Genomic DNA, 23,523 nt, shown 5'->3' with positions numbered 1-23,523 from the left:
GAGCAGTGAGAATGCACCAGTTTGAAAATGCATTTTCCCAAAACTTATGCTACCAGCCTTTCTGGCTGGTAGCATAAACAACAGAAAAAAAAAAAAAAACACTGCATGCATCTTGATGTAGGACTGAGCAAAGCAGTAAGGCTTGTTTTTTATGCAGTGTACAGAGGCTTTTGTTTTTTCACCTTAATAGGGCTGTACTCCGCTTTGCCAGACTCACTGCTGACAGGCTTGGTCTCGGGCCTGGGTTTGAGGACTTGGCGCAGCGGACTGGAGATTGGCAGGCCTGTCACACTGATCCCATCTGAAAAGACATTGTGGCATCACAGAGTCAGCAAAAAAAAACAACGAAGTACAGAGACATGGCTATCATTACACAGTGGCTGGCCGAGCATCCCAGCAAACAGTCTCGCACTGTGAGGGTGTTGTTGAGATATCAACATTCTGTGATGCATCGCATGGAGACTTTTTGTGATTAATGCTTTAACGACTTTTTATGTACTCACTTTCTCTCAGAACCATGTTCCTGACAATTACTTGATGACCCCCACGAAACAGGTAAACAGGCCCAGACTTGCTGCTTTTGATCCCGGGTAGAAGTATACGCAGCTGGCAAGCCAATTTTTTAATGTGAGATCACACCCCTGAACTCAAAATACAACATGTCTTATTGCTGACTGCATAATGGAGAGAGGAGATATTGGTATCTGTCTTTTTTTTTAACATCTTTTAGAGCTTTTCTCATTGTGTAATGGATCAATGTCATGAAAAATGAGAGTTTCATACCATGTCTTTGAGCAATATTGCAAAGGTATAAACAAAAAACGTGTCAAAACACAGTGTGAATTGCAAAATGTACCGTGCAAATTGTTTTGTTAATAGTGTTTAAAAGTGTTAAATGTGTGTCAGATTGGATCTCTCTTTTTTTTGCCATAATCTACGGATGTGATACGTAAAACTGACCATTCGCTAGACAACACCCCTGAGCAAAAATTGTCCAATCATTGCTTAGCAAGGATAACTCGGCACGGCAGGCCTCTCAAGCTTTGGATTTCTCCACAAGTCAAAACTGTGTGAAGTTTGGAGACAGATTTCTTGTTTTTGTTGCTTGTTTGTTTGTTAACTGAGATTTCTGGCACAGACTCATCATCATCATTTTGCATCATCACCAACAGATGATGATGCAAAGGTAGTTTTTGGATCTATAAAATGTTTGCATAGCCTTGTAGGATTGTTAGTGGAAAGCAGTGTACTTCTATGAACACTTTTATTCCACTGTCAAACTTCTAAGGGAATTAATTTACACATTCAGAATTCAGATACTCAAAGAAAATAGCAGACAGTAAATATAGTGCACTATATAGTAAATGAGGAAAGAGACATAGCCTGTGTTTGTATCTGCTCAAATGTAAGCTGCAAATGTTAGCATGTCAGGCTAACAAGTTTACTGACTACTGAGTTACTTCCAAAGGGAAGAGGCAAATCATTAGTGAATTAGGTTATTATGTGGGGTTATAGGTTACATTAGACAACTACTTTATCATGACTGGAACACCCACAGCATGAGAGCCAAGGTGACAGTATATCAGAGATTAAGGTAGTGTCAGTGGCTCTGTCCTTCTCTTTATTTGGTTTGGGGAAGTTTACTCTTCAGCGGCTCCATCCGGTGTTAAGCTGGCGAAACTCATCATTTATTCCTCATGCTGAAATCGGTTTCTCTTGTAAAAAGTGAAAATAGGAAAAAATTACAGCTTTAGCCTCAGTCTTTTAACATGATATTGTGTATGTGGCCTTTATGTGCATATTTTTAAGACCCTTTACCTGGCTTCTTATTTTATAACAAGTCAGCTGGAGACTGAATTTTCAGCCACTATGCTTGGCAGGCATAACAACAGTAATTAAGGATAGCGAACAGTCAACTGAAAGTTTATGAGGTACACAAATCCAAAACTAATGTACTCATATAAAAACATATCTATGCAGTACATATATGTGTATCTGATAATTAATTCAATGTACTAATTACAGTATAGCAGTGTACTTTATCTCAATATGCTGTGGTCACTTTGTTAGATACCAAATATCCTACTTGTATCCCACTTATGTTACAGTAGCTGCCTTAGAGGTCATTTAGATTTCAATATTTTAAAATGATTTTAAAAAAATCTATGATCATAGGTTTCATGGCTCTACTATAAGCGTGTGAAGAATAAATGAATGATTTTATATTCACGACCTTGAGAGAAGCAGTGTGGACACAGGAGCAGCTGGACTATCAGCAGCTGCTAAGGCTCCACCACAGGGGCTACTGCTTCCTACCCACTCAGAAAATGCTCAAACATGACGCCCAGAGCCCACGCTCTGACGTCAAAGGAATCATATCGCTCTCTGACGTCAGTGGAATGCAAAGCCCTGCAATTTCCCCTAAGAGAGGGGAAATTACTGGCCTTTGCAGCAGCTCAGGCACTTGGGTTCATGATAGACAAATAGATATATTCACAGAGTATCAAACTGCAATAACCACATGCAAGATTGGTAAAATACAGCCAGATGGAGAAGTATTTCTTTTAAAAAGAAAAAGTCAGAGAAACAGATTGACATGTATGGAAAGACTATGTTGTTATACTGATGCAATTAAAGCTGTGAAAATATGGATTATTAAATCTCACTAATTTCTTTAGGGTGCTTCAAGCCAGGAACAAAGCTCCAGAAGTAGAGCTTTTTTTCTTCTTGCATTTTTCTTTTGTCAAATAAATGACAGCAGTCCACTTGAAACCACAGGCGTTTAAGGCTCTGACTAGCTCAAATAAAGACCTGGTTCTCTCTTTAGTGGAGGTTACAAAGGGGCCAGACACTTCATGTCATCAATCACGTCCTGTGTCCTGTGTTCTTGCCACCTTTACCTGTCTAATATGGCTCAGGTATGAAAGAATTGTGATTAATTATAAGCATTTTATTCTGTTCTTGGTCTTGCTTTTGGTTTTGCTCAAGGACAGTTTGTCATGTGGACAGGACAAGCTGGGTATCAAACCACTCACTTCACAATTAATGGCTTATCAGCTCTAGCACCTACAGTCACTGCAAGTTAGTGTCAGACAAAGCAACTCCAATACGAGCAACAACGAACGTAACAACTTACAGTATACTTCTGGTAATGGCAACATGTTAGTACCGCGGAACTCTGATGTAGTAAGTGGCTACGCTGCTTGTTTGGAAAGTTATTACCATTTGTGCAATTTGCTACTGAAGTAATGCATGGCACCGAACACCAAGTCAGCAAAAGAAAATTATATAAAAAAAATATAAACATGGACCTTTTTAAAACATTTTCTTTCCACTTAATCGTATAGGACCCACCTGATGCAGGTTAAGGGAATACTCTCCCATCTTTGCACAGGTCAACCCAACAGAATAAAATGTTCACAACATTTTTGTCAAGTAATCTTTTGATTGCTAAAAAAAAGACTAAAATATCCAGAGTTTTCATCAGCTAAAACTAGACTAAAATGTTTATGGTTTGCTTTGACTTAGACAAGACTAATAGGTCCGGAGTTTTACATGGCTAAAAACTGAGGTTGACTAAATATGACTAAAACTAAGAACTATGGACTTCTGATCTCAGGACTAAGACTAAGTCTAAAAATAGCTGACAGCATTAATACTAATAGCTAACATTAACACCCAATACCTAAAGGCCCCTAAACATTGTGCAATAACAGCTGTAAAATATCAAACTGAGCAAATGTCAGATTGTGCGATGAATCGTGAATCAAGGCTGATGTAAAATAAAAGAACGGCAAACAGACATGATGCATGGCATCATCCGCTGTCACCTATCTGCACCATTATCATGTTTTGAAAATTCACAGAAAAAGTTTTAAAATGTATTCAAAAATAGTACTTACAGTTTTGCATCTGCCATTGTACTATGTATTATTTGATGCCTTATGGCCTCGGTTGATGGTTTGGTGGGATGCAGTAGTCACACTATGAGACTTTTGTCCTAAACTTTCATCTTTGACAGCCCAAAATCGCATATATGTTATGCGGCGTCAACTGTGTGAAACTTGTCATAGCAATTGTTGCCAATGCTCTGGTGAGAACAGTTTCCTCTTGCTATTGCCTCATTCACAATGTCCTGCTGTTAAACAGGGTAGATATGCATCTAGACATAGACTAAGAGTAGCAGAAAAAGGAAAGACCCCAAAATATAGCCAACACTTTTAGACTTTATGGCCTGCATCTTCCATTATGGTACGCAGACTGTTCCATGCGGTATACGACTTTCCATGTCCTGTAGCACAGAGACTGTGATTAATAGGTGGCGTGATTAACAATGGCATTGCTCACAATCATCTCCTTCTTTACACCTTCCTTCCTATCTTTATCTGTCTAGTTCTCCGTCGAACGGCCTCGGGGAGCGTTGGGTGAATTCAGCATTTCTATCAGTGGCCACCCTCGCTGAAACAGCAGAGCTCGGGAAAGTCACTGCTGAAATGATTGTAAAATTTTAGCGCAGATCTGAAGGTTCATGAGATACTGTTGATCTCTGCACTGACATTTGCTCTCACATTTACAAGCCTTTTTCCTGGAAGACAGATATATCAAATAAATATGGAAAATATGACCTGTTACAGTGTAAATATTAAACCCCCCCTTCAATATCCTGTTAAGGCTAACAACAAACAATGCTTGACCATAGCTTCATTTGCAGCAGTACTATATCAACTAAAGATGAACAACCCAATTTTTCATAACTGTAAGTAAAACTACTCGGACATATACGGTAGCTTTGTTATTTCTGGACATCACATACATCATTAATCCAATTCAAACAATGACAAAAAAAAGATATTACAGTACAATTTTACAGCATCTCATTTAAAACCACACTGTTATTCTGAACTGACATGCAACACTGAAACTGAAAGAACATCATTACGATTCTATCAGTCTTACAGAGAGAGGGAGAGGAATGGGGCTGCGTGATGGGCAGAAATCTGTTAGGTAATATACGAAGATCTGAGTAAATGATTACCATCATTACTCAAAGCCATTCCAGTCGGTCTGGATGCTCCATTTAAGTCAGAGGGAAATCATCTACGAACAGCTGCTTTGTTTTAACAGCAGTAACAAATGCATGACATGCAGAGATTATCATAGTGTTTAACTTGAGTCGACTAAACAACAGCTATTAATTTTCTAGTACAGGCCTTTTGATTTTACAGCTACAAATGTATAGTTCCCCTTGACTCCAGTACCATAAAGGCGTCAGTACTTCTACACACTGTCTTAGACCATTTCCACCAACGAAATCGTTATAAGCAATCACTGTTGAGTTTTTTTTTTTTGTTTGTTTGTTTTTTAAAGAGATCTGCCAAGAGATCACCTGTTTAACAGTCTGTCTGGTTCTGTAGTCATATGCAGCTACCATTTATTTTTCTGTTTACTGAGGTTTCTGTAGGCTGCACTCTTATCTTTCTCTGTTCAAACATGGTGGCCATCACTGCTCATGATAGCTGCTCAGGTCTCCTATTTTTTTCAAACAAACACTGTTTCCTTTTCTGCTACAGCTGAGTATGATTTGATACTGCAAATTTGAAAACCAGAATTTTTAGTGGTGGTAACAAAACAATACATTTTTTGATTCCTACAAAACGCTTTTTTTATTTAACCAGTGAAGCCAACTATCTCAACTATTTGCTATATGCAAATAAGGGTCAGTTCTACTAGAGGGTTGTGGTAATACACCTGGAGTTGTTTGATATTGTCAAAAACCCTAGAAGAACAAAAATTGTGCACTTCGGTAGTTTTGTTACAACAATACCGGTTTAGCTAGCTACCTAACAACTATCCATAAACTACAACAAACACATGAATGACTACCATGGATGGACTACATGCGAAACACAAGCTTTATCATCTTCATCAGTTCTCACTCAAGCCAGTTCCTCACCAACAGAGATCATTTGTTGGTTGAACTGATCAATGATCAGTCAAATGCTACAACCAATATGTGCGTTCTTTTTGTGTTGAAACTGCTGGAGCAACGTTTTCCTGCCGTTTTAACGAGACAGTATGAATGATGACATATCTCAGTATAATTTCAGCTGCCATTTTTACAGAAGACAGACACAGCGAGAGGCTATTTCCTGTACTAAACCATAAGTTTGCACATTTTCGGACAGTTTCTTCTGGAAGGCATTCATAATGTTGCACTTGGTTGTCCACACGCAAAGTGAAAAAATATGGCGGCACTGGCATCCAGATCATAAACATAGACAGGGAAAGCGAGGAGGACTGCAGGCTAAGCTAAATCTGAATCCGCACCAGCCAGCGATATCCAACATCTTCCTGGCCAATGTACGATCTCTACCAAACAAGCTGGATAAACATCAGACTTGGATCCTCACACAGAGAGGGCTCATGCAATATAATGTTTTGACGGAGACATGACTCAACAACAATATCCCTCAATTAAGCTAGTCGGGTGAGCAATCTACAGGGCTACAGGGATAGTGGCAGACTTAGTAAAGGTGGTGGACTATGCATTTATGTAATTAAAGCATTGTGCATGGACAGTTACCGAGACCTACTGCTCTGCTGCTATCAAGTACCTTGTTATTAAGTATAGGCCCTTCTACCTTCTTTGCAAGTTGACATGTGACTTCACTGCAGCAGTCTATATACCCACAGATGCAAATGCTAAACTAGCCATGAAAGAACTAAGTGCTGCTATTAACAAACTGCAAACAGTGCACCTGGATGGGGCCTTTATTGTTGCTGGGGACTTCAACCGCTCAATTTTGAGATTTGCCCTTCCCAAATTTCATCAGAATTTCTCCTGGGGAGACAAAAATCTGGGCCATATTTACACTAATATTGCTGAGGCCTAAAAAGCCATTCCCCTTCCCCACCTGGGACAGTTGGACCATCTATCCTTGTTCTTACTACCCAGACACACCCCTGTCATTAAACATGTAAAACCTGCAGGGAAGACACTGAAAGTATGGTTAAAAGTTGCACAGTCTAAACTCCAGCAACAGTTCCATCTCACAGACTGGAGTGTGTTTGTCATTCGAGCCCTGGATGAACAAGGAGGTCCATCTCCTACTGAGGGCATGGGATGTGGCTTTCAGGTCCAGTGTGGGAGAGGTGTACAGCTAAGCCAGGGCCTACCTGAGAAGGGGAATCAAAAAAGCTCAATACATAGATAAATTGCGGATAGAGGAACATTTTAACAAGTGTGATTTCCGACGCATTTTGGATCGTATCCAGGCAATCTCTGACTACAAACTGGTCAATGTTACCACACAACCACAACTGCCTCCCTCCCTGATGAACTCAACAATTTCAGTGCTCTGTTTGACCAGGCCAACAATGAATCCATTATCAAAGCTGAGCTGTCACCTGAAGACCAGCTACTTACACTCACCATTAGCTACGCATGCCCAAAACTGAGCAGACTTCTGTCCCTCTTGGAATCCCAGGCTGTGTGCTCAGGGCTTGTGCAAAGAAGCAGGCTAGGGCTTTCACAGATATTTTCAATCTGTCCCTCGCCCAGGCAGTTGTCCCTACCTGCCTCAAGACCCAGCCATCATGCCAGCTCAAAAGCACTCATTTGCAATGGCTTTAAATGACTTCCGCCCCATTGCACTTACACCCATCATCGCCACACCTGGTGATGTGGTGTGAAAGTAACAACTTGGCCCTCAACACCTAAAGAAACAGAGGACTGAGGACAGACCAAGGAGCTTGTTGTGGACTACCGAAACACGCCCATCTATATTAGCAGGGCTGAAGCAATGCGTGTGGCCAGTTTCAAATTCCTCGATGTCCATATCCCTGAGGATCTCTCCTGGGCCCTAAACTCATCTATGCTGGTTAAAAAAGGTGCACCTTGACTTTTTGAGGAGACAGAGGAAAGCTCATGTTTTCCCGAGAGTATTCATGTGGTACAGCAAATGCTCTTTCTCTGACCACAATGTCCTCCAGAAGGTGGTGAAAACCACGCAACACATCACTGTAACCAAGCTCACTGCCACTGAGGACATTTACCACAGGCTATGCCTGCAGAGAACGAGGGGCATCATCAAGGATCTTTCTCAATCCGAATCATAGACTGTTTTCCACCCTTCCCTTCGAAAAGGCACTACAGTAGGCTCAGTTCTCATAGCAGCACATTTTGGAACAGCTTCTGTGACAGAGCGGGTCATCCACTAACCAGAAGGTCGCCAGTTCAATTCCCGGCTCCTCCAGTCCACATATGGAACTGTCCTTGGGCTAAATACTGAACCCCAAATCTTCTCCAATGTATTTTTTGTGTGTGTGTGTGTGTGTGTGTGTGTGTGTGCGTGTGTGTGTGTGTGTGTGCGTGTGTATACAGAAAAGCGCTGTATGAATGGGTGAATGTGGCAGTAGTGTAAAGCTTTGAGTGGTCAATACGGCTAGAAAAGGGCTATATAAGTGTAGTCCATTTACTTCTTTCCTGTGGCTGTCACCCTGCTGAACTCTGTCCCACAGCACTAACCCCCCCCTTCAGTTTTAAATCTTACATACATTTTATATTCCGTTCATATTACAAAGTACCCAGATAAATATCGCACCTTCCCTGTATTCTCACATTACTGTACCATTAAACATATTCTCTACATATTTAATTATTTATACTGTACATATTACTTATTAATACATTATATACGTTATGCTTGTGCTATAAAAATATATTTACATATACTGTAGATAATTCTTACTGCACTTATGTTCTTGCTCTTGTACCCTGCACAATGAAATAAAATTGAATCTAATCTAATTTACAATAAAAACATTTGTGTCAAGAATGAAAAAACACAGAGCCTGAAAAAGAACTTCAAACCCTTTCCCCTTTCTGCATTCACACAGCTGGCGAATCATAGCATGAAGAGGGTTTGAATGTTAGATTGTTGGAGTTTCACTGAACTCCTGATGGTGGAGATGGGAAGGATTCCTGTGTTAACAACTTGCGAGCATTCACTTTATCGAGATAGTTGTATGATTACAGAGTTGGTAATTTAATTCAAATTCTGTGCATCAACAATATAGCACCATATCCATAAAGTTGGGTTTAATGACATTGAATGACAGTCTGGCTGATGTGAGGCGTCCATATTTATCTTGGATTCAGGCACTTCCATATTAGTAAGTTACATATGCTGGAGCTTTCAAAAAAGCAGAGTTCCCCAGTTGTAATTACAACTTGGAAGTTGACGTGAACCCTATGGAATGAGGGTAGGAAAAAGGTAATAACAGTAACTCAGATATGACGTGAATGCAGTATTAAAATGCACATCGGAGAGATAGATACATTTAAATCTTTTTTCATCATTTGGCTAGAATATGTCTCAAACCACCTTCCAAGGTGGTTTAACTGTTTCCTCAACTCATTTACTTATAGTTTTTTTTTTTATATCTGATTGCTTTTCGATCTGCCAAAGATGCATGCCATGACTGAGTATAAATGGAATTTTTTGATTTAAGTTAGATTTCTGATTGAAGAATATGTAAAGATTGTAATTGTGACCAGTCATTAAATGCCAGTTTTTGATACCAGATGATCAGGGTGCCATGGACTCACATTGGTCACGACTAAAAAAAAGTATTGAGTTATGATACCCGGCTGCTCTGGCCTAACTAGACTTAAGATGTTTAGAGCAGCATATGTAAAAGCTTTCAAGAAAGGGTTGGAGGTGGAACAGTGGCTGTGTTGTATCACTTGACGACAGTAGCAAAATGGAAATCTAACATGAACATGTCATAGGTTATTACTTTAAAAAGTATTTTTAGGGGCTAAGCCTACTGGTGCAAGTTTAAAGTTAGTTAACTGAAAAATAACTACAAAAATAGGACAGCAGTGAATTCTCTCACTTATGTTGATAGAGGACAAACAATAAGACAGACAGCATCTCCCTGTCCTTTACTAATTTCAGCTGAGCTTCTGAGGACATCTTCCTCTCTGTTTTATTTCTTTAATTCCTGTTGTTAGTTGCTATAATGTGTTTCTTGTGTCTCTTTACTCTGTTTCAGATGCATGCATTTACTGTGGTACAAGGTGCAGTCTTCAAAGACAACCACAACATTGATGTAGGTGGTAGCACTGCCATTAGGTACGACACCCCCACCATTTAACACGATAAAGCTCGTTGCAAGTCAAGGCCCATTAGTCCTGAGTGATGACATCACTCTCATCTGATACTGAGTTATGGTGTCATGGTCTCGAGCCGGACTCAAAGTGAGGGATAAACTCATCTGAGGATAAATCAGTAAGGCTCAGCTCGTTTTGAATGTTCCCTCTGCACTGTTTTCTGTGGCCTTGTCTGATTTGTCCCTTCTGCCTCAGCTGAACATCAACTGCTGTACTGCCTGGCAACATCACAGTCAAGGCTGATGGATTCACTTTTATCAGGCTGTGCATATAAATACAGATTGATCAATAAATGACTTATATTGGTGTAGCTTAATGCCACTGATGATACATTATATCACACTACATTCTGACAGGTGTGAATCTGGTACAAGCTCATTCCCACCTTCAGGAGAGCATGGCAATCAGTAAAAGCTAAACCTTGGTCATATGAGGTCATATTGGTCATATACAGTTATATTTAATATAGGGAAGTGATTATGTTAACACCATGTACCAGCAGAAGACACATTAGACAGACTCTGACACACACTGCACAAGCTGTGAGATATCATTTATCATCAAGCTGTGGAGGTGGAAATAGAGAAGGTATGAAAGAGAGACAGAAAAAAGAGTGCATATGTAAACATATGAAGAAAAATTCCTTCATATTCATCCTTATGTTCACAATCATCCTCAGACACTAAGGTGGGGGCAGCTAAAGTTATGCTAATATTATTATTATTATTTTTCATTCAGTCCTGATTGCACTGACCTTTCCTGTGCTACCTAGAACAATGAAAATGTATAATTTCAAAAGATTTCAATTTAATAAGCCTGAAACAATGGGCCAAAGTCATAAAGGTTCTTAGTGTAGTATTTTCAAATTTCAATATCTTGTTCAAATTTAATTTGTTACTGTAATTGTTGTAAACAAAGGCGGTTTACAACAAATTAGCTTAGTTTAGATTAGAGACAGGGGGAAACACCAAGCCTAGTTTTGTCCAAAGTTTAAACTGGCAATAGACAAGTTTTTTTTTTTTCACTTATCATTATGACCTAAATGTTGATTGCACAATGTAATGGCTATAGAATAATGACGGTTATGACTAATCCTCGGTTCAAAACCAACATTCAGTTAGCATTATTTTTACTAGATCAGTCGGTAACAAACCTGCCAGATTATTACTATTACTAGGTGTTTTACTCGGCCTTTATCATAGCACTGCCGTAGTTTGCGTGAAAGAATACTCAAACTATGTTATAACTCCATATAAAATTATGACAATATCACTTTACATCTTCAGTGAACATGCTTCTTTCTTCTCTCTTATTTTCAAAGTGGTGTTGATGGTTTCATGTCCTGTGTTGTTGGTAGTATCTAGGCTCTTTGGAAAGCGGAAAGCGATCCAGTCTTTGTGACAACGGCACCAACAGTTATACCACTAAAAATCCACCTACCACCTACCACCACCCCTAAATGTTACTAATTAGTTTTATATTCTTGTGTGTGTGTGTGTGTGTGTGTGTGTGTGTGTGTGTGTGTGTGTGTGTGTGTGTGTGTGTGTGTGTGTGTGTGTGTGTGCGTGTGCAAATGGTTGAAGGAGAGGCAAATGTAGTCCATTTAATATCCACTTAACACTTACTTGGTGCGGTAAAGTAATCCAAGCAAATACACACAAAATGGAACCCAGTGGCACAAAATGTAGAGTTTAGCCAAAACTGCCGATTTGTTGGCGACGTCTTAGTTTAGTAACTGTATCCTGAAGGTGTGGATACATTAAATGAATCTATTAATGCTCTAAGTTGTGTCAAAAATTCAAGCACATTGTCTATGGTGTAAAAAGGCTGTGCTGAAGCCTTTGCTTAGGCTATTCAGTGCATTGTAGAAATAAAACAAAAACAAAAAACTCAACAATGAAACATTCTTCCAGATTTGTTTTTGTGAGCAGTGTTTTGTTTTTTTATATATTACGTTTTGCCTTGCATGAAGTCAACTAATTAGAGTCATTTTGAAAATGCCACAACAGAGCAGCAGGGTACATCATTCCACGAAGTCTCATAAAAAGACTGTCAGTGGCATTCAAAACATAAACAGGCCTGAGACAATCTTTCACTACAGTGATAACTCAAAATTTACCACTAAAATACAAGTTTGTATACAACTAAATAAAAAGCTTGTAACGATTTAATTTAATTTAGATTTTCTTTTACTGTTGTAAATTCTTGATTAATTGTTTCTGATTACTTCTTATTATTATTTACTTCTTCCAGATCTTCTAATCCAGTTCTCGGCAGGGAAGCGAAGAAACGTATTTCCTAGAATGCCGAACCATTTCTTTGACAGCCAATACCACAGGCTGATGAACAAGGGTTCTATGCATCACAAAATGATAGCTGCACAGATTCCCAGACAAAAAATGTCTCTACGGGTGAGATTCTCAGGTAAAGTCTTTTGTGCTGTTGCCTCTAACAAGGTAATGATTTACTAATTGTACAGTGACCATATGTGGTGGCTAAGCAGCACAACTGAAAAGTTGTCGAGTTGTGCCTAAAATAATCAAGATTTCAGTTTAATCAGCGAAGACGACAGAAATTGGTAACCTCTCAGTACACAGGAGCAGAGACTAAAAACTAAGTAAAACCACTGGCTTTATGCAAATAAGTTCACCAGTGTATTAACACAACATTATTAATGTGATTACATTAATGTATTAGAGTGTTAGATAGCATCAAATGTGTTAAGCAAAAACTGCATCCCATTAATGTCACCACAATAACTGCATTCAGAGCTGCTGTTTAGACGGAACCATGTCTTATCTCCTTAATTCAGGGCCCCAATTACTGCTCAGCTAATTAAAACACTGAAACAGTATCGCTTAAATGACCTCATGAGAAGAGTGGCGCTGGGGCTGAGATAAACATGCAGCATTGTATGTATTTACTTTCCCAGTCATCTGCCAAAGCACAGTCTCTGTGGTGCAGAAGCAGGTCCATATTGATCGCTCACTTCTATTCGGCAATCCATAGAGTCTGTGGTGAAAACCATCCGAAGGAGGAAGCAGAGAGGTCGGGAGCAATACAGGGAAGAAAGGAGGCTGAGCATGAACTATGAGAAAGACTGGAGAAGGAACGCAATGAGTGAGCTTCGAGGTAAAACTTTTTTTTTTTTTTTTAATACCAGGAATAAAAATTACATGAGAGGAAATCCGACAGTTGAAATGAAGAAGCCAGAAGCTAGGAGAGAAATGGAGGTGTAGAGACCTTGAGCCCTCTCTCCTATTAGTCTTGAATCTTAAATAAGGCAGCAAGAATCCCTGTAACAAAAAGTTCTCCATCTGCAGGGGCATATTAACACTCATTTCTGCATCCAACATGCACATAACTTCAGCTGGGCGGTTAAAAGATGGTACGATTCTAATATAATGCACAATAGGGTTGCACCTAATGATTATTTTTTATTATCGATTATTCTTTCAATTATTTTTTTGAATCATCCATTAACTTTTTGGTCTATAAAATGTTAGGAAATAATGAAAAATGTCCATCACAATTTACCACAGTCCAAGTAGATGTCCTAAACCCCAAAGATGTTCATTTACGAATGATATAAAACAAAGAAAACGAGCATGTTCTCTAATTTGAGAAGATGAAATCAGCAAATGTCAATCAATCATTTCAGCACTAACCCACTAAAAGAAGAATGGAGAAAAAAATGAAAAAGAAAAAATTCCAATGGAAGGCATTTTTATGGTACCCCCAAGTAATCTGTAACAATTTGACCCATACTATCAACCACTTCCCTTATATCAATTGATATATGAACAAATAAACTCGTTTGTTTGTTTGTTAGTTCATTCGTTCGTACACATTTGTATTCCTGTTTGGCTTTGAATAATTTGTAATAATTTGTATTAATTCCTCAAGAGGTGCAAGAGGTGAAAGAAGAGAAAGAATTTCCTAAAATGTACAATCCTTGAGACTTTCACAAAATGAAGTCTCACTTAATAGTAGTCAATTTTCAGCAATAGCCCTTCACTGGATTAAATTCAGTAATCATCTCTCTGAATAGTTTTTTTTGTTTTTCGTTTTTTAAATCAGTAGTGGCGGAGTCCGCCACTGCCACGCTTGATTCACACTGCCTGCCTCAGCACAGGGGATTCGCAGCCTCCTCCTCACAGTTTACTGTTCACGCTCTATACACCAGATCCCTGCGTTATTAAGTTATTGCTGATGCAAACCGAACATCCTGCTGCTTCTGCTTCACATTAAAAGCATTAAACTGGCAAAACATGCGTTTTTTTATTTTGAAACAGTCAAAGAAAGTGAAATGTGGTCATCACCATGGTTAATACCAACCGTGATCGTTCATCACAAAGTCCTTTTTGGCTTTTTTTTGCCAGCAGATCATATAAACAGATACATTGGTTGCTCTTTTGTTATATTTCTCACACAGTAGTTGCTCCAGTAGTATCAAACTGCACTTACTGATACCACCAGTAAACACTAGTGACCCCAAGTCAACCAGGATGGAAATCTTAAGAGTAACAACTTTAAATGAGTTGTATCATGATTCAGTATAAAGTAATTTATTTCTACTTTTGCAATCCAACTGGTATTTATGACTTAGGAGAAGTAAAACTTTTTAATGAATTATACTAATAATTATGCTATTATTGAGTGATAACCTGTGAACCTGAACTATTACATTATATAGCTATGTGTTACACCTGTAAAGTAAACAGGGAAAAGTTCATAGTTGACAAAAAAAGTGTGTTGAGGGCAACATTCTGATATATTCTACCAGCTCAGCGGGTTTCCATCGACAGATGCTGCAGGCACTGAGTTTTTTCACTGAGGTTAGAATGTGAATTTCTGTTTCCACTCACCATCATTGAGGTCCTGCAGCAGGTTCTCCTGACCAGAGAAGTCCAGCTTGACTTTGATATTGACAGTCAGTGTCAAAGCCTGGCCAGGCTTTAGAGGCAGGTGAGACAAAGGCTCCTCCAGCTCCCAGCTCAGAAACTCCCCAAACACCTTCTCTGCACAGACACAGAAGAAAGACAAAAGAAAATTTAAAAAACAAATGAAATAAGGGGACTAAAGAATTAGAAAATAAATGACAAGGCATTTCTGAGCTTTATAACACCCTCTGGGATAAAAGATGGCAAGACTTGCCAAATGAACAGTTTTAACATTTTTGGATGCAAGTATTTTTGGACAAGGAAAAGAGAGTGACACTGTCGTGCATGTAGCCAAGTTGCACACATAATATTTAGCAGAAAGATTCCCTTTGAGGTTGCTGGTTACCGTCTATGTAGTCTGTGCTAAAAGAGAAAAAGAGACACACACCTGATTATACCTGCTGCAGATTGCACATTACAAAGAAAACCAGTGCTGCAATGATGTTTCTTCTGCATTTTGTTTTCTGGTGCAACAAAGCTGCTGATTGGCCTCCTACCATACAAGTACTTTTCCTGCCAGTCACTAGACCTGACGCTCTACTTTGTGTCTCCAACCATTTCTACCTGAGACAAAATGACTCAGCTGCATCCACTTCAGCCAGGAGCATCAAATGAATGATACATCACCTGAATAAAGCATGTGTTCTGTCTAAGCAGGTGAGCCACTCCTGCTTTTGGAGATTGCAGGAAGAGCAAGCAGATTTTAACAGACGCACATCAGAAGGCGAGAGCAAGTTCACTGTAAAAACCACAGTTTACACGTCCCTGCTTGATTCATAACCAAAGCCTTTAAAGTCTTCAAAGAGGACGTGAATGTAGGCAGCATTAAATAAAGATTTTGTGAATAACACTCCACTTTAAATATTCATAAACTCAGGGCTCCTTGCAGTGACTTAAAAGAGAGAAAAAGGAGAAAAGGGGACAGAGAGTGGGGAAATGGGGCAATGATTGAAAAGAAATGGGATTGGGAGGAAAACACAAGTCATTCCCTTGAATATGCAACACCAGGCTTTATAATTCAACGCATAGACAGCTAGGATTGTGGATGACGTCACTATCATCACACTACTAAATTATGAGTCACAAGAAAAGGCAGCCACAATAACTGTCAAGAAATCTTTCATGCCTTATTTAAAGTATCAACCAGAGACTATCCTGTTTCCGGGAAAATACAATATAGGGAGCACGTCAGTGCTACCTCAGAGCAGATATGAAATAACTTCCATTTCAAACACTGCCCAGCTTTTGAGATTTTCATCCTCTCTGTCTCTGACTCCGCCATTTTTCTTTCTCCTTCAGTAATACAGCTGTGGGAAAATGAAGTCTAGGGGCTTTGCAGTGGTACTGTAGGTATGTATGTTACAACAAGCACCAATCAGGACAAATAAGGAACAGTCAGAGAAAATGAATGAGGTACTGTGTAACTTTTAATCAACACAATGTGACAAATATATATATTATCCCATTTCAAATCAAAATAATTAGTGAAGAAAGGGTGCTGGGTATTGCAAATTGAACCAATCAATACAGTGTCAAAAATAGGCATGAATTAGTTTAATGGTGGACTCAAAACTAAAGACAAACATCTGTCTTCTACACTGTCATACTGTAAACTGCACAAATTATATTCACAATACAGGAATATCCAAAGCAGGCCACAGAAATACACTCAGCTGCCAGTTTATTACACCTAGCTAAAACTATTGCAGTCTAATACAACAGCCCTGTAATAAATCCTCCCTTCCCGAAGGCTGTAATGTTCAGTTTGTGTGTAATCTGTTTTTAAAGGAGGTGTTGATTCAAGTGTATTGTCATTTTGGAGGATGTAGTTTGTGATGCTGCTGACTTATACTGCATTATACCGGCAAGCGTTTCTAATATTTCATCCACGCCATTTATATCAGTGAGGGTAGACTGAATACAGAAAAACCTCCCTCTATAATCTGTTGAAATCTCTGGAAAAAGCTAGTAAGTGGACCTTGAGTGTAGATTTTTTTGCTTTTGTAAGAAGAAATTGCTGTACTTTTTATAATTCAACCTTCAGAGAAAAAGATCAGGGGTCAATAAAATACGGCGATGATTAGGACCATTTTAAATCTACTAACTGAGTCACAAGAAGAGATACTTCACAATCTGTCCAATTCAGCTCAGGAGATTGCACTGATTGGTTGATTTCATACGTCGCAATGCCGGGAAGAAAGAGTAGTAGTCTACAGCCACTGTAGCGGCTCCATGAAGCTGTACTTTGGTGCCATAAGCTAAACGCTAAAATGCTCAAAATGCAATTTTTTTCAGCCTGAAACAAAGTGGCAGACTGACTGACACTTCCACTCCTGGAGCCACTCTGCTACCATAGTCCAAAAGAGTTCAAAAGAGTTGGGAAAAGCTCAGACAAATGGCTAATCAGTCCCAAACCAGTTGGAATGTGTGAGGAAAAGCCTGCCACACAAGCAGAGGAGGACAAGCAACACTGCAAATTAAACACCAGGCTGAAGTTTGATAAATCACCAGCTAGACAAGTGTTCTACACAATAGTCTCGATTAAGTTGAAGTTAGTTCAAAGTTATATTGCAGAGCTTACCCTTTCCACTAGCCACTTTCCTGGGGGAAATCCCGCTATACTATTTTCCATGGCTGGTGGCTGGATTTGCCATACCCTCACAAAATTTGAACATGCATCAATACACACTGCAACTAGGAGATGATATATTTATGCATTGCAGTGGTATGCAATAACAGAAGTTAATAATCTCACAAGATATCCAAGGGTTTGCCCTGCTCTACATACACATTGTAACAAAAACATACCACAAAGATGCTAGCACTAGTAAGGGGGAATTGTTAGTACACAAGCAAGACTACAAAGCAAGCTGTCGTTAAAGATCCCGATGCTCAACCCAGGTCAACAGTATAGAAGGATTTTGGTGTCTTTGTAAGTTGTGAAAATACTAGCCATACTGGAGAAAACAGTGAGGGATTCCTGGTACAGAAACAAAAATGCCTTACTCAATGCCAGGCAGCCTGCGTACTACAAATAAACAGCCCTCGTAAGGAAAGTGATGTAGTCAAATGAGAAAAGACTGCACAGGCAGCTGACAGCCATCGTAGCTCATGGTAACAAAATTACTAAAGCAATATTAATCCCCTCTTTTCCCTTTTTTATGGGCTGCACAGTCAAAGGTGTTTTGTCCTTATGAGAAATTTGATATGATTGTGCATAAAAGTGTTTTCAAGGACAATATAGCCATGCTGATGTTTATATCCACAAAAGAGCAATAAGGTAGCAGTGATGAACAAAAGGTGTGATGGCCGGTTATATTCTGCTATTCAAAGAAAACATGGTTTACTGTTTTTCTCTTATTAAATGTGATACAATAGATTATTGTATTTTTAAGAGTTTTATTTTTGTTATCTAAAAAGTTTTTTATGAATAAATATTTATTTTTGAGAAACGGAGCTCCTATCTCATAAGTCAAGATGGCTGTGCTGTGGCAGAAAGAGTAATGTTTTGTTTATTTTGCCACAGATGTCCTCCTATTGCGACTCCTCATCTTTTATTCATTCAGTTCCCACAGAGAATGCAGAGGGCTACAGAATGGCCCTCTCAACTGTGGCCTGTCTCAAGCCACCACCAGGTCATGACTGAGGAGGGCCAGGCAGGTGGGGACAGGGTAATATGATGACCAGGGATGGTAAGTCCTGTCATCGTGGCGCTTCAGCGTGACACTACCGCCTCTATCGCTGCTGCATCAATGATCTCCCTGCTTAGTGATCAGGCATGCAGACAAAGCGCATCATCACAATGTAAAGTATATGTATGACTGAGGCATCGAGAGAGTAAATGTATAATGAGGAAACATTTCTGAAACCTGCACATGAAAATTGCCACTGACTGACTCACCGGGGGTGAGATGTGCAGATGTGTGTCACGCATATCCTCAAATTATGCATATGCTAGTTCCCCCACATAAATTGGTGTTTATATAAAACAGAATTTACGGTGAGTGCAAATTGCACACCTGATGCATCCTCAATAACACCAGAGCTCCTGAGTAGCTCAAAGACCACTCACAGTGTGTCAAGTGAACTCGTGCCTACCAGACGGGATTGAGATTTGTCCACTTCTGCTTGCCGAGGTTTGCTAACAACACGTTTCTACAGATTCTGTATCACTCTTCAAATTAAGGCTTATTGGGAAACTTGGAACTGTAAGCTTATCATCCTAGTCAAAAATGCGTAAGAAATTTTTTTTACATATTATATATAAGTCGAACATACATTGACTTGGAGTGATTTTTTTTGATGACGATATTCACTCAATGGCCCTTGTATTTGGTGCAACCTCTACAGTCAAATATTTACGACGCTCATAATGATCCATTTTAGGTGGAACTCTGTCAGTTCAACTATATGTTTATTACTGAGGTCATAGTTAAAGGCAGCATTGTACTCAACTACATCACATTGAGAGGTGTTTCTAACTTTCTGTCCTTCCTATTTTCATACGTGTGGGTGAATATGAGGCTACGTACAGATTCCAGGCAAAAGTGGCCCAAATCTAATGTTTTTGATCATATCTGACTTAGATATGATTTTTTTCATAACACTGTGAACAGCGCAAATCACATGACATCCGATATTTTCTCTTCTGATTTGGGCCACTTCCAGATGTGGTCTTAAAGCAGATACAGGTCTGGTGTTTTGCAATGCACCCTCAGTCTGGACAATCATATCGGAATTCACACAAAAACCCATAATTGAAATCTGGCTCTTTTTCTCCTCATCCTCGTACTCTTTATCATCTGCCCTGGTTTACAGGTTTTTCTGCTTTTTTTGCTCCGGTTTAGTGTGTGCATAAGTATTGACTTGCAAACAGATGTTCATTTTTTTTATTTAAGTTAAGTTTTATTTGTAAATCAACAAGGAGTTTTTTTTTTTTTTTTTTTTCAAGAGTCTGTACTTGAAAATATCACTGGTTTGGGCGGGTTTTGGTCAAAAGGTGACAAAGTAGATATAAGCTAAGTTATAAATAACGTGCAGTAAGATAGACTGTGATTACTAGGCCACCTTTCTGTCCACGAAAAAAGTGAAAGAGAGAGAGAAAGAGACAGTTAAAAGATGTTGGTTTGCGGGTTGTATTCGGGTGGCTGATTAACGCATATTTTTGCGGGTCAGACGGAGCGGTTGGGCTCTCATAACAGGTTGGGTGGGTGTGGGTATTAAAAAGCCCTCACCAATGCATCACTACCGGCTCTCCAGTGGTTTTAAGGATTATGATTGCAGTGGAACAGGTAAAGAAGAGTAATTCTTGATAACTCTTTAATATCTAGAGAATTCCATGTAAATGAAAGGGAAAAAAGACAGCAGAAGTTAACTCAGTTCCAGTTGCCTAGATTTAGAGGTAGAGATGTATTCATCTCAAAACCAGCTTTCAATATAAATGCTGTCTGACTCCTCATTGGAGTCAAACAGCTTTAGGTGGTAAAAAACCAGTCAAAATGAGATTGACCAGATTAAAAATACCTATTCATCAAAAAGTGGTAATTTATTCAAGGCCTGGTTTTACTTTAGTTGAAACCGCAGTGGCGTGGGAATTACAGCGAAAAAAAAGATGAAGTTACATAGAGAAAAGAACTGGATGATCAATTGCACTGCAATGCAATTAGCAGGTCACGTTGGATCATGCAGCCCACCAGGCTGTTCTTCCTCTGACCTAATATGTGTGCTATGGCTGAATAGTCATTTTCTAACACTTAAAGGTGTTTACAAAGACTGCATCAGTTAACAGGGGGGCGCTTTAAGACCTTGTTATGCAATATCATGAGAACACAGCAACCTTTTGCACTGCCTAACAGAGACAAGTAATATACAACCTGCAGTGTGGCTCCAGTGCAGACAGAAGTACACTCCAATGTGCTAATTATCAGCCTACAGAACAAACTTGGAGCAATACCCTGCAAACACAGGTTATAATATAGGGGTAGAGAACACATTCCGCCTATTTTAAAGTCTTTACACTGGTTACCTGTAATTTTTCATTTTGATTTTTAAAGTTCTTTTGTCAGTTTATAAGGCAGTACGTGGCCTTTTACTTGACTACCTCTCAGAAATGCTTTAAGTTTATGAACAAGGAAGGCCCCTCAGATCCTCTGGCTCTTCTCCTTTAGCTGTGCCCGGAATTAGAGCAAAAACATTCGATGACGCTGCTTTCAGCCATTACGCTCCATGCTGCTGGACCAGCCTTCCAGAGGATCTGACAGGAGCTGAAATTATTTATATTTTTAAACGTAAACTAAAAACCCAGTTCTTCACTCTGACTTTTATGCAATGTATTATAATTTTATGGTTTTAGTTTTTATAGTTATTTTATTTATTATCCTCATTATTACGTATTTTATTCTATTTTGTTTCATCAACATTTCACTCTTGATAATTATTTATAGTATTGTGTTTTATTCTATCAACATTTTTTGTTTTACTATAAACAATTTATTTTGTGTAGTACTTCATAATTTAATTTTTTTGTTATTTGTAATGCTTGTATTATCTTTTGTTATTTATATATCGTTGTTTTGGTGTGCATTGGTCTCTAAATCCATTTTTAACATCCTACATTTATAAAGCACTTTGAATTGCAATTGATTTGTTTGAAATGTGCAATATAAATAAAGTTTGATTGACTGACTGATATTTCAAACACTGCTCATCTACTAGCAGCTATACATAAAAAAAGCAGAGGCTCTGCTCTAAACACTGCTTTCATTCTGTGTTAAATAAATAAATAAACAAATGAGGGATGGTAAAAATATGATCAACAAATCTTGATTCGGGACTATTGGCTACAATATATCTTGGTAGGAACAAAGTATTAATAGAGCAGCAGCTCTGTGTCACACTTGAATCGTGAAACAGACTAGATGCAAAAGACTCCAACAGACTTGACAACCAAGACGACGATTTGATAAAGGCTTAAATAGTTTCCACAGGGAAATGAGACCCCTTGCAAGATCTCCTTTTCCTTCTTCTCTTCTTCCCTCCCCAAAGTAAAATCTTCCCGAGCACACACACCCTCACCACTGGTGTCTTACCCCTGAGGTGCTACATTAAGGGACTGTTTAATAGCCTTTGGAGTAGCCTACAAATATTATTTCAAATATAATGTTTTGAAGGTGCTATTCCCCGTTAGGGACTGGAGGAGGGGAAGATTTGAAAAAGAGTAGAGGACAGCTTGCAGGGAGTAAAGAAAGATAAGGCTGAAAACAAAGACAAGAAACTTAAAAACAACGACAAAGATGATGGTGATTCAGTCACAAGACATTTGAACAATAAAGAGACAAAGAGGAGCTTTGTTGGTAGATACTCTTTTGGCCAGTTATATCTGCTACACTTTCAAGAGTTTGACGTTTTAATCTTTGGCCCTCGACTCTAGCCTTGCAGCTATAATGAACCTTGAGTTGAAATAGCTTTAGGTAAAAGAGCGGGAAAGAAATGTAGTTTTAATCGTTTATTACTATTCTACACCTTAAACACTTTTATTGAGCACGGATTTTGTTATACATATCCACTCAATCGGGCGGTTGTTGAATCTTAAAATAATTATCTAATCCTTGTGTAGTGTATTAACACTTTATCCACATTTATGAAATCAATAAGCCACTGAGTTGGAGCATTTAATAAACAACTATTCCATTAATTTTTTTCGTTTAAATTTTTATCTGCAGTTAGTCAGTTTGACTGGCTTCATGCTTGCTTGTGTAATGTATATGTTTTAAAATAGAGTAAAGCTAACTGGTGATATTTTCTAAAGTAAAGGGTTCGATTTCATTCATTTATGTTACGTGTTTCATGAAAGTCTTTGAGTGAAAAGTCAGATGACGTTTCTCTAATTCAGGCCTAGAGAAGTCAGTTCCCTATACTCTGGAAATAAGATTCCCGAGGAGACCAACCTATATTTTCTAGCTTAAATCATTTCCAACACCCACAACAACAGTTCCATTTCAAAGAGAACTCTTCTTAACTAGAGAGACTACATTGTACCTTGGAGTCCGGCCAGCAAAAAGCACGGTATGTAAGAAGTAGGCTCTTAGAGGTACGCTGGACCTGTACTATTTACCATTGACAGGTAATTCTTATCCCCCTTAGAGCAGGAGCTGGACTGGGTTTCTGTAGAAAAGTTCCCAGGCAACCACAGAAATACACGGTAATTCTCTCACCACACTGTCATTGAGCCATAAAATCTACATGAGGGCTGGTCACCAAAGGTTCTTCCTATCTCTGCACAGCGTAGAGTCCTTGACGTGCTTGTGAGAGAAATGAATGAAAAGTGACGGTGACAGAAGCTGCCTGGTAGGCTAAGATCTCCGAGCGTTAACCATTGGACAGGGGATACGTTAATGTAGACTG

At 38.9% G+C, this 23,523-nt stretch overlaps 1 protein-coding gene across 7 annotated transcripts in view; it reads right to left on the bottom strand.

Moving 5' to 3' along the window:
* Window positions 1–23,523, bottom strand: part of trappc9 (trafficking protein particle complex subunit 9) — a 206,214-nt gene that overhangs the window by 133,301 nt on the left and 49,390 nt on the right. For all 7 annotated transcript variants that reach the window (XM_040121713.1, XM_040121717.1, XM_040121715.1 and 4 more), the window contains 2 exons: window positions 15,046–15,198; window positions 183–301 (listed from right to left, as the gene is read on the bottom strand). In XM_040121713.1, coding sequence (XP_039977647.1) covers window positions 183–301; window positions 15,046–15,198 — 272 coding nt within the window. The remainder of the gene's footprint in view (window positions 1–182; window positions 302–15,045; window positions 15,199–23,523) is intronic.

This window comes from Xiphias gladius, chromosome 24, assembly GCF_016859285.1.
Source record: "Xiphias gladius isolate SHS-SW01 ecotype Sanya breed wild chromosome 24, ASM1685928v1, whole genome shotgun sequence".
NCBI classification, from domain to species: Eukaryota; Metazoa; Chordata; class Actinopteri; order Istiophoriformes; family Xiphiidae; genus Xiphias; species Xiphias gladius.
The sequence above is the reverse complement of the archived record's forward strand: the minus strand, read 5'-3'. Positions and strand labels throughout refer to the sequence as shown.